The sequence below is a fragment of the Grammomys surdaster genome, unplaced genomic scaffold, assembly GCF_004785775.1.
Source record: "Grammomys surdaster isolate TR1022 unplaced genomic scaffold, NIH_TR_1.0 126278, whole genome shotgun sequence".
NCBI lineage: Eukaryota > Metazoa > Chordata > Mammalia > Rodentia > Muridae > Grammomys > Grammomys surdaster.
In genome coordinates this window covers 2,036,270-2,055,406 of record NW_021621078.1, presented here as the reverse complement: position 1 = coordinate 2,055,406, position 19,137 = coordinate 2,036,270, and the positions used below count along the sequence as shown (strand labels likewise).

General features: G+C 46.9%; 1 protein-coding gene across 2 annotated transcripts; it reads left to right on the top strand.

Moving 5' to 3' along the window:
• The first annotated feature begins 1,436 nt into the window (after positions 1-1,436).
• Positions 1,437-8,648, top strand: Spaca3 (sperm acrosome associated 3). 2 transcript variants are annotated; one of them, XM_028759449.1, is made up of 6 exons: positions 1,437-1,587; positions 4,768-4,879; positions 5,654-5,919; positions 6,614-6,772; positions 7,104-7,182; positions 8,472-8,648. In XM_028759449.1, the coding sequence occupies exons 3-6, from the start codon at positions 5,733-5,735 to the stop codon at positions 8,536-8,538; spliced, it is 492 nt and encodes a 163-aa protein (XP_028615282.1). In that variant the 5' UTR covers positions 1,437-1,587; positions 4,768-4,879; positions 5,654-5,732; the 3' UTR covers positions 8,539-8,648. The 2 variants fall into 2 exon arrangements, with proteins under 2 accessions (XP_028615282.1, XP_028615283.1); XM_028759450.1 differs by lacking the exon at positions 4,768-4,879 and having other exon boundaries at positions 1,464-1,587.
• The last annotated feature ends 10,489 nt before the right edge of the window (positions 8,649-19,137 follow it).

The window sequence follows — 19,137 nt, the reverse complement described above, 5'->3', positions numbered from 1 at the left end:
CTGAAACTCCAGTTCCAGGAGATCCAACACCTTCTTCTGGCCTTTGTGGGCACTTCACAGATATGGAGTACAGACATACATGCAGGCCAAACAGCCATGCACATAAGTTTAAAAAAGAAAAGAAGGAAACGTGGTGGTGTGTGTATGGGGGGCAAGTTCAGTGCTAACACAGTCTGGGTTGGGCCAGGAAGACGAGGTATACTTGATACAGCTAAACACTTATGACTTCTCTGTGTTTTCATAGTGATTGCTACGATCTACTGCGCTACCAGCCCTGAGTCCTAAGCCCTTTGTAAACAGAAAAATTTCGTGTAATACATTCCGTGTCAGGCAGGGATTACAACCTCCACTTGGGAAATGAGGAATGAGAAGGCTTACACTCTCTTCTCTAGTAGGCAGTGTCGCCTCAGTGGGAGCTCAGGCCTGGGGCTCCGTGCTCTAGAGCAGGCTTGGATGATGCCCTGCAGGCAGGTGCTCCCCGGTGGCACATGGGTGTCATACGCTGCTGCTTTCACTTCTCTCCTCTCAGGCTTTAGAGGCAATAGTGTAACTTTGGCCCTGGGTCTTTGTACACTGAGTAATTGTCCTCTAGATGGAGGGAGGGTGATTTGTGGGTCCACATTAAGGAAGAATTTTCTAAAAGAGAATTCAGTGGGTGAGATGAGCTCCCAGGAGGCAGTGGGTTCATGCAGCTGTGTCTGGGAAGTTATGTCGAGAGGGCAGAATCATCCTTTGAAGTACTCTGTGTGGTATATGTGTGTGTGTATGTGTGTGTGAGTATGAGACAAGTATGTGTGTATGTGACAGGTTTGTGTGTGTGTGGTGTGGTGTGTGTGTATGGTATGTGTATGGTGTGTGTGGTGTGTGTGTGTGTGGTGTGATGTAGTATATGTGTGTGGTGTGTGATGTGTGATGTAGTATGCATGTGTGTTGTGGTGTGTTGTCTGTGTGTGTGTATGTGTATACAGTGTGGTATGTGTGTGTTGTGTTGCGTGTGGTGTGTGTGTTGTGGTGTGGTGTGTGTGTTTGTGTGTAAGCAGAGGCGTCCAGGAAGGGCTGTGATTAGATACCTCTGACACAGGCTGGGGTGGAATAGCACAGTTGGTATAGTGTTCACCTACCATGCATGAAGTTCAGAGTTTCTTTCCCAAGCACGGTATAAAACTGGCATGGTGGCACATTCCTGTAATCAATCACTTGGGAGGTAGGGGAAGAAGATCAGAAGTCCAAAGTCATCCTTGGCTAGACAGTGATTTGAGGTCAGACTGAACTACCCAAGACTCTGTCTGAAAACAAAACAAACAAAACAAAAGAGAAATAGATACTTCTAAAATGCTCCTGCACCTTGTAACTGAAGGGCACAGATGATCTTGTTGAAGTTCCATGAGTGGAAAGCAAATTCTAGAAGATGAGCTCACAGAGCCAGGGAGTTCTAAAAGGACTTAGGTCGATCTGGAGTCTGATTTCTCCCTCCTCCTCTCAATGCCTCGTGCTGGGACACTGGCAGGATCGAAAAGGGTGTCCTGAGCTGAATCAGGACTTGGAGCCACAGCCACTACTGTCATTGTCACCACCGGTTCAGCTCTGGTAGGGAGGACTCCTGATCTGTGAGCCCCTCTCTCTGAGTCCTGATGGTTTTAGCTAGAGGGGCTTGGGAACAGCAAAGTGGTGATCAGAGATGGAGGGAGGGGTGGATCCTGTTTTAGGACAGAGAATGCGGAGGGAGGGACGGAAAGGAAGGGGGGGAGGGAGGGAGGGAGAGAGGGAGGGAGGGAGAGATGAGATGGACGGAGAGAGAAGGGGGAAGAGGGAGGGGGACAGAGAGAATAAATATGAATAGAGCATTTGCGGGCAGGTCTTTGGTCTCTGAGTTACCACCAGATCCATTTCCTTAAACCTTCGGACCTGCTGTGAACTGCTGCGGATAAAGTTATCTTGAAGTTGCTTTACTCTGAAAAATACCATAAAATCACAAACACTCACTGGGTAGCAGTGAACTTGGTTTCCTCATCTATACATTGAGTATATTAATCCCAGCTCTTTGAATGGTTAAGAGGATTAGATGAGATTAAGTCAGAAAATACTCACAAAGAGTCTAGTCCTACGGCGTTGAAGGACTCCGCAAAGGTAATAATTATCTCCCTCCTTGTACTTTGAGAAGGGCTCACACTCTGTGGCCATGACTTCAGTGTTCTTGAGTTTAAGAAGTATCCACTGAACAGTCTCTACACCAGCAGCTCAGTTTGCCTTTCAAGATATGAAGATAAATAGGACCAGGCCATTGTTCTGTGGAAGGTCACCTTGGCCAGGGGCAGGGGACTGATATATAATCCAGTATGAAGATAAAGTTACTCCGTTTGGGGAGATGGTCCCTGCCAAGAAAGCCTTACTAGGGACTCACCTTGGATGTGATTCATCCTTGAGGTATTGATAGGAGCTATGTGCAGAGGCAAAGAGAGCTAAATCGCTAGACAGCAGGCATCTCCAGAAGAGTGACCAATGTAGTGTCACAAGAACTGAAGGTGAAGGACAAGCCGGCTTTACTGGGTCATAAAGAAGCCTCTAGATCGTGGTGGAGAGCAGTGAATGGGAGCTGTTGGAAAGTGCTGCATGACCAGGTTTTGCATTTCAACTCATTCTGGTGCCTGTGATACATGGAGGAGAGTCCGGAAGAGGTCAAGACTAAGCCTAAGGAAACTGTAAGGCAAGGCGGGTTGGTGGTTTGAACTTAAGGAAAGACTGTGCTCTTGCCAACAGGACCTTGACATTATTTGGCTCTGGGCAGATGAAGGATGTAGGCTGGAGGAGTAAAGGACAGCATCCATATTTCTATTATATTTGAGTAAGCAGGTGCTCTGTGGTATGAACGGAAGCCGGAACCAAGAAGGGCAGAGTTTGGTGGGGACATTATCTCTTAGATGAGTTCAATTTGAGATGACTGTGGGGTAGGTAGGGACAAGAGGTGTCCAGGGATCAACTCCTTTTTCAGTTCTTGGAAAAGATGCTACAAGAGGCCATTATCCTGAGAAGAGGGTCAAGGTAGAAACTGGAAAACATCTCAACATTTAAGACTTGGTCAGAATTTAGTTATGAAGTGCAGGAGAAATAGTCAGAGAGGGAGGAGGGATCCTGGAGAAAGGGAGTATTGTGGGAACCTGATTTCAACAGGGATGTGTTTGGCAAGAGAAATGTCCCCAAGGGCTTCTGTGAGGTGTGTCAGCAGAGGTCTCACGTGGGTGGTGGGGAAACCTTTTGACTCCTGATTAGCAAACACAGGAGAGCCAGGTATAGTGGTACACACCTATAATCCCAGCAACTCATGAGGCTAAGGTCGATCGTAAGGTGAAAGTCAGCTTGGGCAGTTGGCAAGCTCGTGTCTCAACATAAAATGGACATGGGGATCTAGGGACCAGTGGTGTAAGATAGTGGTGGACCTCTTCCTCAGCATGTGAAAGACCTTGGATTTGATCTTCAATACTAGGAAAGAGAAAAGAAAAGAAAAACAAAAAGAAGACAAGATGAAGGAAAAAGGAGGCAGTGGTGATTTTCCTTTCAGAAATTTGGATGAGAAGATCAGAAAAGAGAGATCAGTACAGACAAGGATAAGAAACAAGAGAAGGTATTCTAGAAGCAGAAGCTCTAAGCCTGAGAGTTTGAATAGAGTGAGGAGGAGCAGATAGAGATGAGGTTCATGGATGCTGGGAGAGAAGATAGGCATGGCTGGGAAGGGAAGAAGAATTGAGCTCAGGGGAAGGAGGAAGGAGGTGGATGTGTTACTGAATGCAGGTTGGGAAGCCTGTCACATGGAAAGCCAGTGGCCCAGAGAGGCATGTAAAGAAAAACAACCTGGAAAGAGACAGGCCAACATCTCCAGAAACCCCATATGAGAAGTCTTGAGGTAGGGAATGAATATTGATGAAGATTGGAGGTACATTCAGAAATAAGTGTTTCCCCAAGAGTGTGAGCCAGGCAGTCGTATGTTTTAACACTGACCAAGAATGATGACCGTGGGGGGGCACTCCTCTTATCTTTGAGGGCAAGTTGTTCCAGGCAAGAAGGCCACATCCTGGGAACAGGAAAGGAAGCTAGGAATAAAGCAAGATGGCACCACTAATGGCAGCAGTGACACATTTGTCCTTGCTCCAGAGGACTGGTGATAGAGTGTGGGAAGCTCCTGACGAGTCTGAAGGTGGAATGGGGCTGAGGCAGGGAAAAAGATTCTGCTTTCTTTGGTGCAGAAAGGGGTGAGGTCACCTGAGAACTAAGAAGAGGGCTACTCAAGGGGAGCAAGGAGGGTTCTGAAGCCCTTTTGATGGAGCCAAGAGAAAGACAATCAAAGACAAGCATTAGCATGGGTGCTAGTTCACCAAAGAAACAATGGCAAGTCTGCCTTTAATGCAGCCAATCGCTCTCCACTCATTTTCTCTTTTATTCTTTCAACATCTTCTGAGGCAAGTACTATTAATTTCCAGGCATCTTATACATGAAGAAAAAGAGACGTGGAGACTGTCTTACACCTAAGCCCTAGGAAGGAGCAGAGGTAGATGTCAAACCCATGTGCAAAACTATGCCTCAGTCATCCTCCACATTTAGGGTGGGAGGTTGGAAACCAAGAATACCCACGTTCTTCTTTATTTTCTTAATGAATAGAGTGTGAGCGTACAAAGTAGCAGGTTTCTTTCCGGCATTTTCATACATGCTTAGTTTGTGTTGATCTCCTCCTTCTGCCTCTACTATCCCCTTCTTTCTCTTTCTTTATTTTTAAAGATATAAACATTTTACATTATGGGATATGCATGTCTATGTGTACATGAGTCCCAGTGCCTGTGGAAGCGTGTGGAGGGCATCAGATACTCTGGAGCTGGGGTTATGGGTGATGGTGAGTTTCTTGATATGGATGCTGAGAACCAAATTTATGTCCTCTACAAGAGCATTGCATGCTCTTAATCACTGGGACATCTCTCCCACCCCTATCCATTTTAAAGTTGCACAAAGGACAGCCATTTTGGAGATTGTGTGAGTGTTTCATGTTTTGAGTTTGTGATGGGGGAGAGGAGATTGGTGCACAAAGTTTGTGAAAGTTATGGGTAGATGTGTTTGATGGTATTGGCCAGGGAGAGATATGAGCGGCAGACTGCAGAGTAGGGAAGTATGAACTGATGTCAAGACAGGGACTGGCCAGGTCATGAAGTGACAAAGGCAGTGCAGTTGAAGGCCAGAGGGCCTGAGGAAGTGAAGGAACCACGAGGCTAAAGGTAATCAGTGGCTGATGTCCCCATGTCATGGGGATCTGCCCACAGAGCCAAGTGACAGAGTAGAGCAAGCAAGATGGGTGAGTTTTAGGGAGCTTTTGCAAGGTGGGGATATAGGAGGGATGGGGAAGATGGAGGCTTCAGCTCTGGATCTGAGTGTGGGAGCAGTGCCTTCCTCCTGGGAGGGCTCCATGCTAATTGTGTCCCTGATTCAACTAAGGCTGGCAGAGAGAAGCCAGGGGCTGGAAAGGAGACCCTATGAATAGTGCTCCAGGGACCTTTCCAAGGTCTTAGGAGCATATCTGGTGTCCCATCAGGGAGGGATCCTTCTTTTGTCCACCTTTTCACTTCTTTCCCAGGATGCACTCAAGTCCCATACTTCCTTCCTTCCTTCTTCCAAGGGGCAGCTGTCTGGACCTTTGGTCAGGGCTGGTGAACTGTCTGCCATCCCACAGTTCAGCCCTCTACCTGTGCCATCGCATGGAAGCTAGGAGCCGGGCTCCCAGAAGACAGCTGTGCCCGCCTGGGATCACTTGGCTGGCCCTGGCCTATCTGCTCAGCTGCCTGCTTGCCTCCAGCAAGGCCAAAGTCTTCAGTCGCTGTGAGCTGGCCAAAGTCCTGCATGACTTCGGTCTGGATGGCTATCGGGGATATAACCTGGCTGACTGTGAGAACCCTTCTCCCCACTCCCCCCCACTCACCCCGTCTTTCCTCCTAAAATCCAAGGTGGGCTTGGTGGACAGCACCCAGTCCTGAGTTAACCACATACTAGGCAGGGAACAGACAGCCAGGTTAGAACCATCCCTGCTGGTAGCCAGGAAGTTAAAGGAACCTACTGCTTAGTAGGTTACACCCTATCTTGGCCATAAGGATTAAACATGCCTGCCAAAAGTTAGGTGGCAAACTGGACAAACCAGTAACTCCAAATGTTACAAACTAGTGGCAGTTTCAGGAGCCTGTAAAGTACAGTCACATCTGGATTCATGTCTCTAGTCTTGGCCTCCTTTGTAGAGCCCACTGGTGTCTTCCTAATCTTGCCTCTAAACAGTTAGCTCTTGTGCATTTATTCAACAAATGCAGCAAGCCCTTCAATATACTGAACAAGGAGAGAGAGGGAAAACTGACAGCTTGTTTCAGGAAGTCTGAGGTGCAGTCCTGACCTTGCTTTGAGGTAACTGTGTCTAACCTTGGGGAAGTCACTTTGACCTCTGACTCTAGATTGAGCCATCTGCAAAGTAGATGGGAGGACATCTTTTGTCTTTAAGGGACAAAAGGAGCCAGTATGTAGGAATTGATTGTGAGCACTTTGGTCTGTGGTGGCTCAACCACCTGACCTCAAAGCCTGTGTCTGTTCCTTGTAGGGGTTTGCCTTGCTTACTATACAAGTGGCTTCAACACAGCTGCCGTGGATCATGAAGCTGACGGAAGCACTAACAATGGCATCTTCCAGATCAGCAGCAGGAAGTGGTGCAAAAACCTCGCCCCGAATGGCCCCAATTTTTGCAGGATATATTGCACTGGTAGGCCAGGGCTAGGCCTGCGCTAGCCTTCACTGTTTTGTTGTTTCATTTTCTTCCCCTGTCCTTGTCTCTGGGTGAAGATCCTCAGGGGGCAAACAGGGGAAGAAAGGGCTTCTGTGAATCTGAACTGGGGTCCAGCCTTAGAGCTACAGGAATGGAGGGAATACTGTAGGGGAGAGGGGCCAGGTAACATCTGTTTCCAGAGATGAAGAAGTGTGTGTGTGTGTGTGTGTGTGTGAGAGAGAGAGAGAGAGAGAGAGAGAGAGAGAGAGAGAGAGAGAGAGAGCACTCTGTTCTCTGCTCCCTCACTGTTTCTCTCTTTCCACTTCAGATTTGTTGAAAAATGATCTCAAAGATTCTGTTGTCTGTGTCATGAAGATAGTTCAAGAGCCCCAGGGTCTGGGCTACTGGTGAGTAACTCCCATGGCAATCCCCCACTGTGGTCAGATTTGGAACTGGCCCTCCATGAGTATCCACTTTGTCTCAGTCAACATATCTCATAGCTTCATGAACTAACCCTCACAGCCGGTGTTGGGGATTATGGGAATTCAGAACGTTACAGCTGACACAATCAGAGAGGATAGCATTGGCAATTACATGACCACATAGCTCAGCCCAAATTTTATACAAAAGCCTGCGGTGTATAATAGATGGTAGATGAGGTTCTTTGCTTGGACCAGGGGTAGGGTCCTGGAGCATCCTTCTTTTCATTGTTTTCTTTCTTACCTAATTCAAGCAATATATTTTTTGAAGTTTCCTCACAACCAAGAAGTCTGAGCATTACACTGGGCACTGACATAGATGGCTGGTTCATATAGGCGCTCAGGTCAGGTAATCCACAGTTGCCCTGTCTCTTTTGATGGAGTTTCCACTGAATCTCCAACCTCTGCTCCACTTATGCTTATGAATGAGAAACTAGCAGGGCAGGGACATAATCAGAGAATACTCCAGGAGTTTGGAGCACTGAGACCATGGACAGATGTAACAATGGAAACGGCTGGGGAAGGAAGAAGAGGGACAGGTGTACCCGTAGTGGACACAGAGAGATCGGGTATAAGGGGCTGTGAAAGGGATTCAGGTGCACGTGACATATGGTCTAAGAGAAAGGGGAGGGGTTAGACATGACCGAATCTTGAGATATTCTAGACACATTCATTGAAATGGACACCACTTCGTTGGTCTGAGAATAGTTGAAGCCCTAAGAGGTGAGTTAAGGGTAATGCCAGCTCTGTAGGACAGAGTATGTTTATAAAATCAGGAAGAGACAAGATAGGCTGTTCCAAGAACATAGTAGTTTGTATCTTCAGTGGTAAAATAAGGCAATTAGATACTGGCTTTTTATGGCCATTCTCTTCCTTAAAAATCTTTCCCTAGGTAATTGCTTGCTGGTTAGCTCAGCGTGTTGCTCTCCATCCTCCTAGTCCCTGTCCATGCTCCTCTTCAGTTTAGAGCCTTGTACCTTTTCTTCTCTCAGAACGGCAGCACCCAGGGTTGAAGCTGATGTGGATTCTTTTTGTTTGTTGAGACAGGATTTCTCTGTATTGGCCTGGCTGTCCTGAAACTTGTTCTGTAGACCAGGCTTGCCTCAAATTCAGAGATCCACCTCCTTCTGCCTCTCAAGTGCTGTGATTAAAGGTTCGCACCCGCTGCCACCCAGCTGCTCAAGTGGATTCTTTTCCTTCTTCTTTTCTATCCCCAGGGAAGCCTGGAGGCACCACTGCCAGGGCAGGGACCTCAGTGACTGGGTGGATGGCTGTGACTTCTAGGACCCTCTCTGGATGGATCAAGCCACACACAGCTGGCTGGGAAGTGTGGACTTGTTCCTGACCCAGGCTTGGGAAGACAAGCCAAATAATAAAAGTCTAATTTGACAGAAGCACATTTTTTTTTCAGCTTTCTTCAGGTCTGCATGCACCCAGCAGAAGCCAGGGCCTTCTTATTGTGCCTGCTGAAGCCTATCATGGAAGGTTTCTGGAGGAGGGGGCAGCATCAGTACCTGCTTTCCCCATACCTAGCAGAGTTTGGGTCTACAGTTACCAAATTTAACAAAGGCCAAACCAAAACAAAAATAGGATACCCTGGTTAAATTAGAATTTGAGATAAACAACAAGTAGCTTCAACATACAGGTATGGTTCAAATCTTGTATGGATCAAACTAATTTTGAAGAACTTACTTCTGTATCTGGAATTCAGATTTAACTGGGAGCTGATGCAGTTTTACCTGGCGACCCTAGATAACTCCTGGTGTAGTTGGATAGCATCCAGGGGACACTTGCTTTCTGCAGCTCTGGTTGCAGATAGCAGCCACCATGCCTTAGCTCTCACTCAGATGTCCCCTTACATTCTGTGGTCATGAGGTGATGCAGAAGGACTGCAAGGGAGGAACCACTGAGTTTTCCCCAGTTTTATTGGCCACCTAGCTCTTTCATGCTCTCTAGAGGTGGGGTAGTCAAGTGTCACTGACATTAATAGGTGGTCACTTCCTGGAAGGGGAAGTCACCACATACTACCTTTAAGAAGATGAAAGATGAAATGAATACAGAAAATGTGGCTCATTTACACAATAGGATGTCATCCAGCTATTAAGAAACAAGGTCATCATGATGCAAATGGATGAACTAGAAAATGTCACCCTGAGAGAAGTAACCCAGAACCAAAAGGACATGCATGGGATGTACTCACTTATAAGTGGATATTAGCCATAAATTACAGGGCACCTACGATACACCCATAGACTCAAAGATGCTAAACAAGAAGGAAGGCCCAAGTGACGGTGCTTGAATCTCACTTAGAAGGGGGAATAAAACAGTCACAGGAGGCAGGTAGAGGGAGGGTACAGGGTAGGAGAGGGGACAGGGAGGGAAAGGGGGGGTTCAGGATCAAGTGTGGGGAGAGAGAGGAGAGAGAGGGCCAGAGGGCTGAGAGAATGAATGGAAATTGGTGGCAGTCAAGGGTGGGGCTGGGGGGCATCTCTAGGACCTGCCAGAGACCTGGGAAGGGGAGGCTTTCAGGAGTCTATTGGGGTGACTTTAGCTAAGACTCCTAGCAGGGGGATAATGGAACCTAAAGTGGGTATTTCCTGTAGTCAGGCAGGACCCCCCAGTTGAGGGATAAGGGCATCAATCCATCAATAGAACTTTTGACCTAAAATTTGTTCTGTTTACGAGAAATTCGGGGACAAAGATGGAACACAGACGGAGGGTATGACCAACCAATAACTGGCCCAGCCTGAGACCTTTCCCATGGGCAAGCACCAATCCCTGACAGCATTAGTGATATCCTGTTATGCGTGTAGGCAGGAGTCTAGCATAACTGTCCTCTGAGAGGCTACACCCAGAAGCTGACTGAAAGAGATGCTAAATATTGGATGGAGCTCGGAGAATCTTCTGGAAGAGTTGGGGGAAGGATTGAGGGACCTGGAGGGGTTAGGAACTCCACAGGAAAGCCAACAGAATCAATTAATCAGGGCCCTTGGGGGCTCCCATAGACTGAACCACCAACCAAAAAACATACATGCGCTGGACCTAGGCTCGATGTGCAGCTTGGTCTTCATGCAGGTCCCCCAACAACTGGAACACGGGCTGTTCCTGACTCTCTTGTCTGCCTGTGGATCCTGCTCCCCTAACTGGGCTGCCTTGTCTGGCCTTAGTGGGAGAGGATTCACCTAGCCCTGCAGAGACTTGATTTGCCAGGGTGGGTTGGTACCCAGATGGGGACTTTACCTTCTCAGAGGGGAAAGGGTTGGGGGGTGGGGTGGGACTGTGTGAGGAGGGGACAGAGAGAAGCAGGCATTGGTCAGGATGTAAAGTGAATAAAATAAGTTAATGGAAAAAATACAACAGAACAAAATGTAAGAAAAAAAAGCTGGAAGATGGGGTGAGGCGTGCCAGTGGGTTTAAGGTAGAAAAATGCAGAGTGCCCTTTCCAGTATATGAGAAGGTCTATGGAAGGCAGACACTGCTCTCCCAATAGGGAGCTCTGACTCAATTACCAGGGACAAATGTACTTAAAGGAGCAAGGTAAGGTAGGCAGGGTCTCAAAATTGCTAGAACAGCAATTGTCTAGTAACTAATAGGGTTACTATTGCTGTGAAAAAAAAAATACCATTACCAAAAGCAACTTGGGTAGCAAAGGGTGTATTAGGCCTACACTCACTGAAGGAAGTCAGGATAGGGACTCTGACAAGGTAGGAGCTATGCAAAGGCCATGGAAGAGTGCTACCTACTGGCTTGTTCCCCATGGCTTGCTGAGCCTGCTTTCTTCTAGAATGATCCCAACCACAATGGGCTGTGCCTTCCCACATCAATCACTAACTAAGAAAATGTTCTACAGGCTTGCCTACAGCCCAATGTTATGGAGCCATTTTCTCAGTTGGGCTCCCTCCTCTCAGATGGCTCTAGCCTATGTCAAGGGGACATAAAATTAGACAGCGCAGCAGTAGAGATGATGGGAGACGTGTGAGAAGGATGAATGTTGACTTCAGGTTGTAGCACCCTCTAGAAGGGCTTTCACTGAACTGTGTGTGCTCACCTGTAAGCTGAGGCATGGTTGGTGGCTTCTAGGTGGATGTCACTCAATGTCACTCAATATTCACTTCCCCCAAACTGCCAGCAAATACTGGAGGGGTGACGGACCATCTATGATTGAGGAAATGGACTGGTTTCCACCTATGGCTGGATTGGCCAGTGGGTGATAAAATGGGAGCTGTTTATCCAAGTGGACAGTGATAAAACATCTTGCTAAGAGGTGACATTGATGACTAATGGATCTATTAAATCACACAAAGCCCATGGGCTGACCATGTGGCATGTATTATCTGATTAGTACCCTGGGACAATAATAATAGTAATGTGGGTGCCACTATCATCCCCATTCTGTAGATAGGGACACAGATTGAGGGAAGGGCAATTTGTACCCGAGTCAATCTGACTCCCCGAGTGCATACAGTCATTGTACATGGATAAAGGGTCAGAGACCCAGGCCTCATCTATCTTGGCTGCTGTAACTTCAGATGTCTGTGCCTGCCTGCATTGCCTGATTGTTCCAGTGGGCCTCATTCAGTCGGTCTGAGAGAGGAGCCCAGGAATGGCGGAATGAGGCTCTTGGAACTAAGGGGACAGTTGTTAAAAGGACGTGGAGGCTGTGATCATGGCCTCAGGCCTCTTCAAGGTGTGGCCGAGCAGTGTCAGGTATGCCAGAGGACCTTGGAGGCTTGGGCTAGTGAGTTGACTGGGAACAGATAGAGATGGAGGAGGACTAGCCAGGACAGAGTGCTCTGGTCAGAGTTATGAAGGTCTGGCGTGCAGTGATGCTTGACAGTACGCAGCTCACCTAGGAGTGGAAACTGGGGGAGCGTTGAGTCTCAAACTCAGTTCCTGAGAGAAATGCTCATCTGTGTTAGGTACCCATGGTAAATCTTGGTGTCCCTGACCCCGGTTTTCCCATCAGTCTTCTCTACAGTCCCCTGCTCTTGAAATCGTGCCTATTTAACCTATGTTTTGGTTGTATGTGTGCCCTCCCCTCTCTGTGTAAGTGGTCAGAAGTTAACCTTTATGATGTTCCTCAGTACTGTTCATCTTGTTTTTTGTTTTTTCTTTCTTTCTTTTCTTTTTTTTAAATTTTTTGTGACTGGGTCTCTTGCTAGGTTGGAACTCACTGATTAGGCTAGGTGGCTGACCACTGGGCTCCAGAGATCTTGTCTCTTATTCTCCAGCATCAGGATCACAAATATGTGCCCCCATGGATGACTGGCTGGCTATCCTCGTGATGATGCGCAGGTCAGAAGTTAGCGCCCCCTGGTGGCTCTAGTAGAAATTGCCGATGCCCTTCTTTGGCTGAGGGCACCGTGTTCTGTGTGTGTTCTGTGTCCTCTGAACACTCTGGATGGCCTCTACCCAGACAGAACTCAACATTCCTGAGATACATGAGTGGCATAGGTGCTGTTTCCCTTTGCCTGGTCAGACACGGAAATAGGAACATCCTCTGTCTTATGAGCAAGAGTGTGGCCAAGAATCCTTTTGCCACATCAGTAAACCCTTGTCGGTGTGGGATGTCTTTTCTGACTTAAAGAGATCAGACACCCCAGGGTCATTTTCGAGAGTTTGCCTTAGAACCTTCCCAGTCAACAGAGGAGGTGCCATTCTCATTTTCAGAAGAAACTCGACCCTTAGAAGAAGGCTAGCACTTGGCTGCCGTGATACAGCTTCTGTGACTGAAAAAAAGCTGGAGAGGTCAGGATGCAGAGGCCACTGTTCATTCTCAGCCCATTCTGGCCTCCGTGACACTGGACCAGCATTTGGATTGCCAGTAGGCTAGAACCCAGACTAGGGAGATGCAGCCTGGGGAGAGAGCAGAAATTCAGCACACTCCTGTCAAGCAGGGACAGAGCATTCTTCAAACCCTCCAGGTTTTCATCTGCTTGCGGACCTTCACTTAGTATGTCTTCTGCATGTGGTGTGCCCACAGCTTCCAATCCTTTCTCAGAGCTTCAGTCAACACCCGCCATAACTCAGCCAGCCTCCTGAGTACTTATTCTCAGTGAACAATGTGACCCATGCATCTTGTCCCTCTTGCTGTTCAGGTTTCTGCATGTATAACCATCACCCAGCTTTGCCTAGCTAGGCTTTGAGATTCCTGAAGACAAGACTTGTGTTTTCCCGTGTCAGTTCAAGCCAATCAAATCCTAGCATGGAGAAGGGAAAGCAGATGCAAAGTCCAACTCTTAAACAAGAAGCTAGCAAAGGGAAAGTCAGTTTTCTTTAATGGTGTGACACTGGGCATTTCAGGGCAGGTCTCATGCTCAGGAGTAATTGGTCCATACAAAATAGACTCCATGGTTTTTAGTGTGTGTATATGTTTAAGAGAAACAATGAACATGAAGATGGATTCATAGAGATGCTCTGAGAGTAGTTGGAAAAGAGAAAGAACATAATCAAAATATATTGTATAAACTTTTTTAAAAAAGTGTTTTCTTAACTGTAGGAAACCCTCAGGACTTGGCACATTACCCAGCACATAGTAGGCCCACAGAAAATGCTTATGAACTGATGAACTCGGAGTAGAGTGGCCAGTTGCCTTCTCACTGTCTTAAGACAAATCGAGCTGGATATGAGTTGGTGCCCAGCAATGATTCTGTATTAAGTTTGTCTTAAGTTGGCTGTAATTCCTTTTGAAAAAGAAACCATGAAAGCCGGAATTATTTTAAAGAGAAATGGCCCACAGTAGTGGTAAGTTGGGCAAATGAATATGGCACAGAGAAGCTCTTCAAGGAGTGTAGACATCTAAACCCCACCTCCCAGAACCGTTCCAGGCATTCATTCTCAGGGTGTGGAATTTTCTTTGAATAAGCAAGCTTTGCATTTGTGCTGGCTACTTTTGTGTCAACTTGACATAAGTTAGAATTACCTGAAAAGAAGGAACCATAATTGAGAAAATGCATCCATAAAATCACAGACTTTAGGCAAGTCTGTGAGGGTATTGTCTTGATTAATGACTGATATGGTTGGGCCTGCCCCACAGGGGGGCGTGCCACCCCTGGGCTGATGGTCCTGGGTTCTATAAGGAAGCAGGCAGAACAAGCCAAGGAGGGCAAGCCAGTAAGCAACACTCCTCTATGGCCTCTGCATCCGCTCCTGCTTCCAGGTTCCTGCTCTGACTTCCCTTTGATGGACTGTGACTGGGACATGGAAGGTGAAGTAGCCGCTTTCCTCCTCATGTTGCTTTGGGTCTTGATGTCTTATCACAGTAATAGAAACCCTAAAGAGACAGGATGCATACTAAAAAACCAACTGAAGTCTGGCTGTGGACACCACACACACACACACACACACACACACACACACACACCAGTACTAGAGAAGCAGAGGCAGGCACATCTCTGTTAGAGGCCCAGCCTGGTCTACAGAGCAGGTTCTAGAACACCCAAAGCTACACAAACTCTGTCTAAACCAAAACCAAACCAAACAACCAAAACCAAAACCAAAACCAAAACCAAAACCAAAACCAAACACCAAAACACCAAAACACCAAAACACCACCAAAACACCAAAACACCAAAACACCAAAACACCAAAACAAACACCAAAACACCAAAACACCAAAACACCAAAACACCAAAACACCAAAACCAAAACCAAAACCAAAACCAAAACCAAAACCAACCAAACCAAACCAAACCAAACCAAACCAAACCAAACCAAACCAAACCAAACCAAGAATGGCCACCCAGAACATCACATACATATTTCCCTCCTTTAGCAATCAGGCCATGAGCACGTCTGTAAAGCAGGTGCTCTCGCTGCTATTCAGGTATGCAGGCCTCTCCAACCCTCAGAATCTCCACAAGCATATGATAATTTTATGAAATCATGTTCCTGAGTTTTCTTGTGTGCATTCATTTTTTTGTTCACTCATTCCATCTGCTGACTGTGAGAACGTGCTCACTCGCTCACACACCGCAGTAGGTGTTAAAGGTTTTTAAAAAAAATTAAGGAGGAAAAAAATTGAAATCAATAAAATTCTATCTTTTTTTCCCTTCTGCAAATTGAGAGAACCAACAGTCATTACACCATTTAGGGAGAAGAAACATCAATCGCTTGCTCTTGGTGTGCTGGTGTGGGCTCTTTAGGAGATGAATCAGCACTTTCTAGGGCATGGCCAGCATCAATGGACCCATGGAAGGTCACTGATGGGCTCTGGGGCTTCAGAATTCTTCTATAATTATATGTAAAACCTTATGCTTATTTCATAGTCATGAACATCATTCCTGGGTGGAGTGGTGGGGGAGGACTCATAGTTTCCACTTTATTCTAAAACAAATTAGTGATCGAAACAAGATTGAAAATCAATATGTTACAGGAAACAAAAGGTAATGAAGAAACCGTGGAAAAAGTCTCTTATGGACCTTTGTACCTCTCTCTCTCTCTCTCTCTCTCTCTCTCTCTCTCTCTCTCTGTATGTGTCTGTCTATGTGAATGTATATATGTGTGTGTCTATGTGTATGTGTGTATATATGTGTGTGTCTGTGTGTATATATGTGTATGTATGTGTGTATATATGTGTGTATGTATGTGTATATGTGTGTGTATGTGTGTGTGTACACATGACTTCATTTCTCTCTTCCATGTCTTTGCTCGGGTTCCTTTGACCTTTGTCTGGTCCCCTAAGCTCTGCCTATGCTAACCTCCTGGATCCAGCTCACACCTCTTTCCACAGCCCTTCAGCTGGGACCCTCCCTGATCCATCTGTAGATTAGTTAATATTTCCATTCAGACTGTAAACCCCATACAAGGGCAAGTGCCTGGTACACAATCGTTGAGGGCATGAGAGGTGGACCATGTTCTTCATACTTTAGCTATTTGCCTCTTGCTTTTCTCCTGTTGCCTTTTCCACCTCTGCCAGGAAGCTTGCCCCATGCGATATGAGGACTGCCCCACTGTATGTGGATCAGGCCTGGCTGAACTCTCCTGCAGAAGGAATTCTTTGGCCTCTCTGAATCCCCTTTCTCCTCTGAAACTGGGGATTTCAGTCACTGGGGCCGCTTGGCTACACAATTCCAGGACTCTGAATCTGTGAAGGAAGAGGTCTCCAGGCTTCCTTCTCTGGGTCTCTCTGTTCAAGTGGGCTGAGCCAAGATTCCTGGAAGGAGCATGTCACCTGGTAAGCTCACACCTATGGGTGGTGGGCTCCCATTGTCACCTCCAGCTTACTAAGAGCCAGACTCATGGGGGCCTCTAGTTTCTCCTCAGTGCTTGTGGTACTAGAAGCTACTCTCTAGGCATGTTCACAGTTAAAACATTCACAAAAATAGCTTCAAGCTGGAGAGAGGGAAATAAAATAACTCTGGCGTCTTTGCCAAAAACAACAAAGCAACAGCCTGTGCACAGCCAGCTCAGTTGCTGGCACGGCTCGAATGCTCACAGAAGGACTCGGTACTTTCGCTCCACTGACCACAGCAGCCTGCTGGACTCTGTCTGTGAGGCCTGGGGCCACTCATCAATCAGTTTACCCCAGCCTCCAAGGCCGCCAAGCGTCACCTTGAGGTATAGCCGTGTGACTGTTCTCAACTCCAAGCCTCTGTGTCATCTTCAGTGATCGTTTAGATTGTGACACATGCCCGAGTGTCCTCTGCACTCATGACTCCTCCCGATCATCACTCTGAAAACATCTGAAAGAATACTTATTTGAAATGACAGCAAGAAAAACAGCCCGCCACTCTCTGGAAGTTAGACTATCTTTTGTTAACCATGGACTAATTGATACCGGTTATTGGTTTGTTCTTTTGGTGTGTGTGTGTGTGTGTGTGTGTGTGTGTGTGTGTGTGTTGTGAACATTTTAAAAGGCTAAGTACATAGGCTTACCCTAAACTGAACAAAGCTGGAATCCCCAAATGGGAAGAAATACAAAGATGTGTGAGGTCCAAAGCTATACAAATGTATCTAAACACTCTTTGGCCCATCACAAAAGCTACACCTTTCCCTTATATCATTTCCTGGAAAGAAGCTAGAAACCCACTGAAGCAGTTCAAATATCATCTTCAGCTATCAAGTTTTTAGTGCCTGAAGTCGTTAAATTGGAAGAAAGCAGAGGCATCAGACAGGATCCTACATATACAGGTAGACACTTCCCTTTCTTCCTGTCCCTGATGGGAGTGAGTTTGAGGACAGCCTTCAGACCCCCATCTTTCCACATTGGACGGCCTTGCCACCAGTGGGAGGGACCCTTTCCAATTGGCTGAAGTGAGTTTATCCCATAGACGACGATGGCCTGTCCAAGTCTTGGGAGCAAGATCACTTTTGGTTCTTCTTGCTTTAAGTGAGTCAACGTTATAGATCTATGAATAGAGTTGTGAGCCCAGCAGTTAAGGATACATCTTAGCACAGACATTCATTCTGTGGGTGACTCCACGTCAGTCTCTCCCCACCCGAGTTGGGTCTGTTCATTTGGGAAACAAGCTCATTAGGCCATGTGGTCCAATAGGTGGAATAATTGCTCATGAAAATGCTGACATCCAGTTCCCTATGTGACTCTACATAGGGAAAGGCTTCGCAGATGTGTCAGAGGGAATGACCTTGCAATGGAGCAGATTGTCTGGACAGCCTAGTGGAGCCTTTAAAGGGGGAAGAGTAGGGCAGGCCAGGGCTGGAGATGTGGCTATGGGAGATTGTGTGATATGAGAAGACTTTTGTCCCAGCTATTTTGAAAGAAATGGGAAGGGGTTACAAGTCAAAGAACAATGGTGTCCTTGTAGGGGCTGGACGAAGTAAGGAAGTGTATTCTCCCCTGGAGCTTCCAGGGGGAAAAGCAAGCCTGCTGTCACCTTAGTCTAGTGAAGCCCGTACAAGACCTTATAGAACAGTGAGATAATACAGTGTTCTAACCAACATTATGCTACTAATGATTTACTGCTGCCACAATGGACAATAACACCAGAAACTTTCCAGCTAAGCCATTCTGCATTCTTAAGAATTGTTAACAGTCTAGGCAACCCCAGTAGAGACTTTGGCTGTGAACATAGGGGTGAGCATTGCAGTAGACTCTTTCCCAGCTGCCTTTGCAGTTTCCATCACCTCCATCTCCTGGCTGTGCTATGTGCATGACAGGTGTGTGTATAGAACTTGCTCTACCTGCAGGGTAGTACAGCCTCAGGCCTTGAAATCTGAAGAGGTCTTACATTACCTAGCCCTGCACCTTTGCTTCATGCAGGTTAGGTATGATCATCCTCAAATCAAGGGAATGAGCCCAGAGAGGGTCAGAGAGTCACCACAATCAACTCTTCAGAGCTGAGGACCGTGAGCCACAGCTGCAAACTTCTAACTATGGAGAAATGCCAGTGTGGAGAGGGGTAGGGGAGAGAATGAGACAGAGTAGAGACTAGAACCCTGAATCCCTATTCTGGCCTGTTCTATCTATGCATTTACACATGGGGGAGGGGGGGAACAGGCCACATCAGACCTGTCTCTGCAGCTGGGGCAGAGTCAGGGTTAGGAGTTATGGGGATTTGTAGTTGGAAGTAAAACTCTAGCCTAGAGCAACTGTCACCATGGAAACAGTGTGGTGTGATTCTACCCAAACAAGAAGTTATCATTTCTCACCCAGAGGCTTCAAAAGGGCATGCAATTGTGATTAGCAAAAGTACCTTCAACTTTGTGTCCCATTTAGACATCCTCTTAGGAGCCACAGAGAGCAAGGTGTTGCCAATGTGACCACTGGAGGGACAAGGTCGGTCAGTTTCATGGGAGTAGAACCCTGGGCTTGAGAGATGGTCAGATGATGGTGAGTGAGAGGCCACACTGGGTTTATGTCTAGCCTGAACTTGCAGAGAGAGAGAGTTTTAGAAGGATCCAGGGTAGCAGACAGAGCATGGG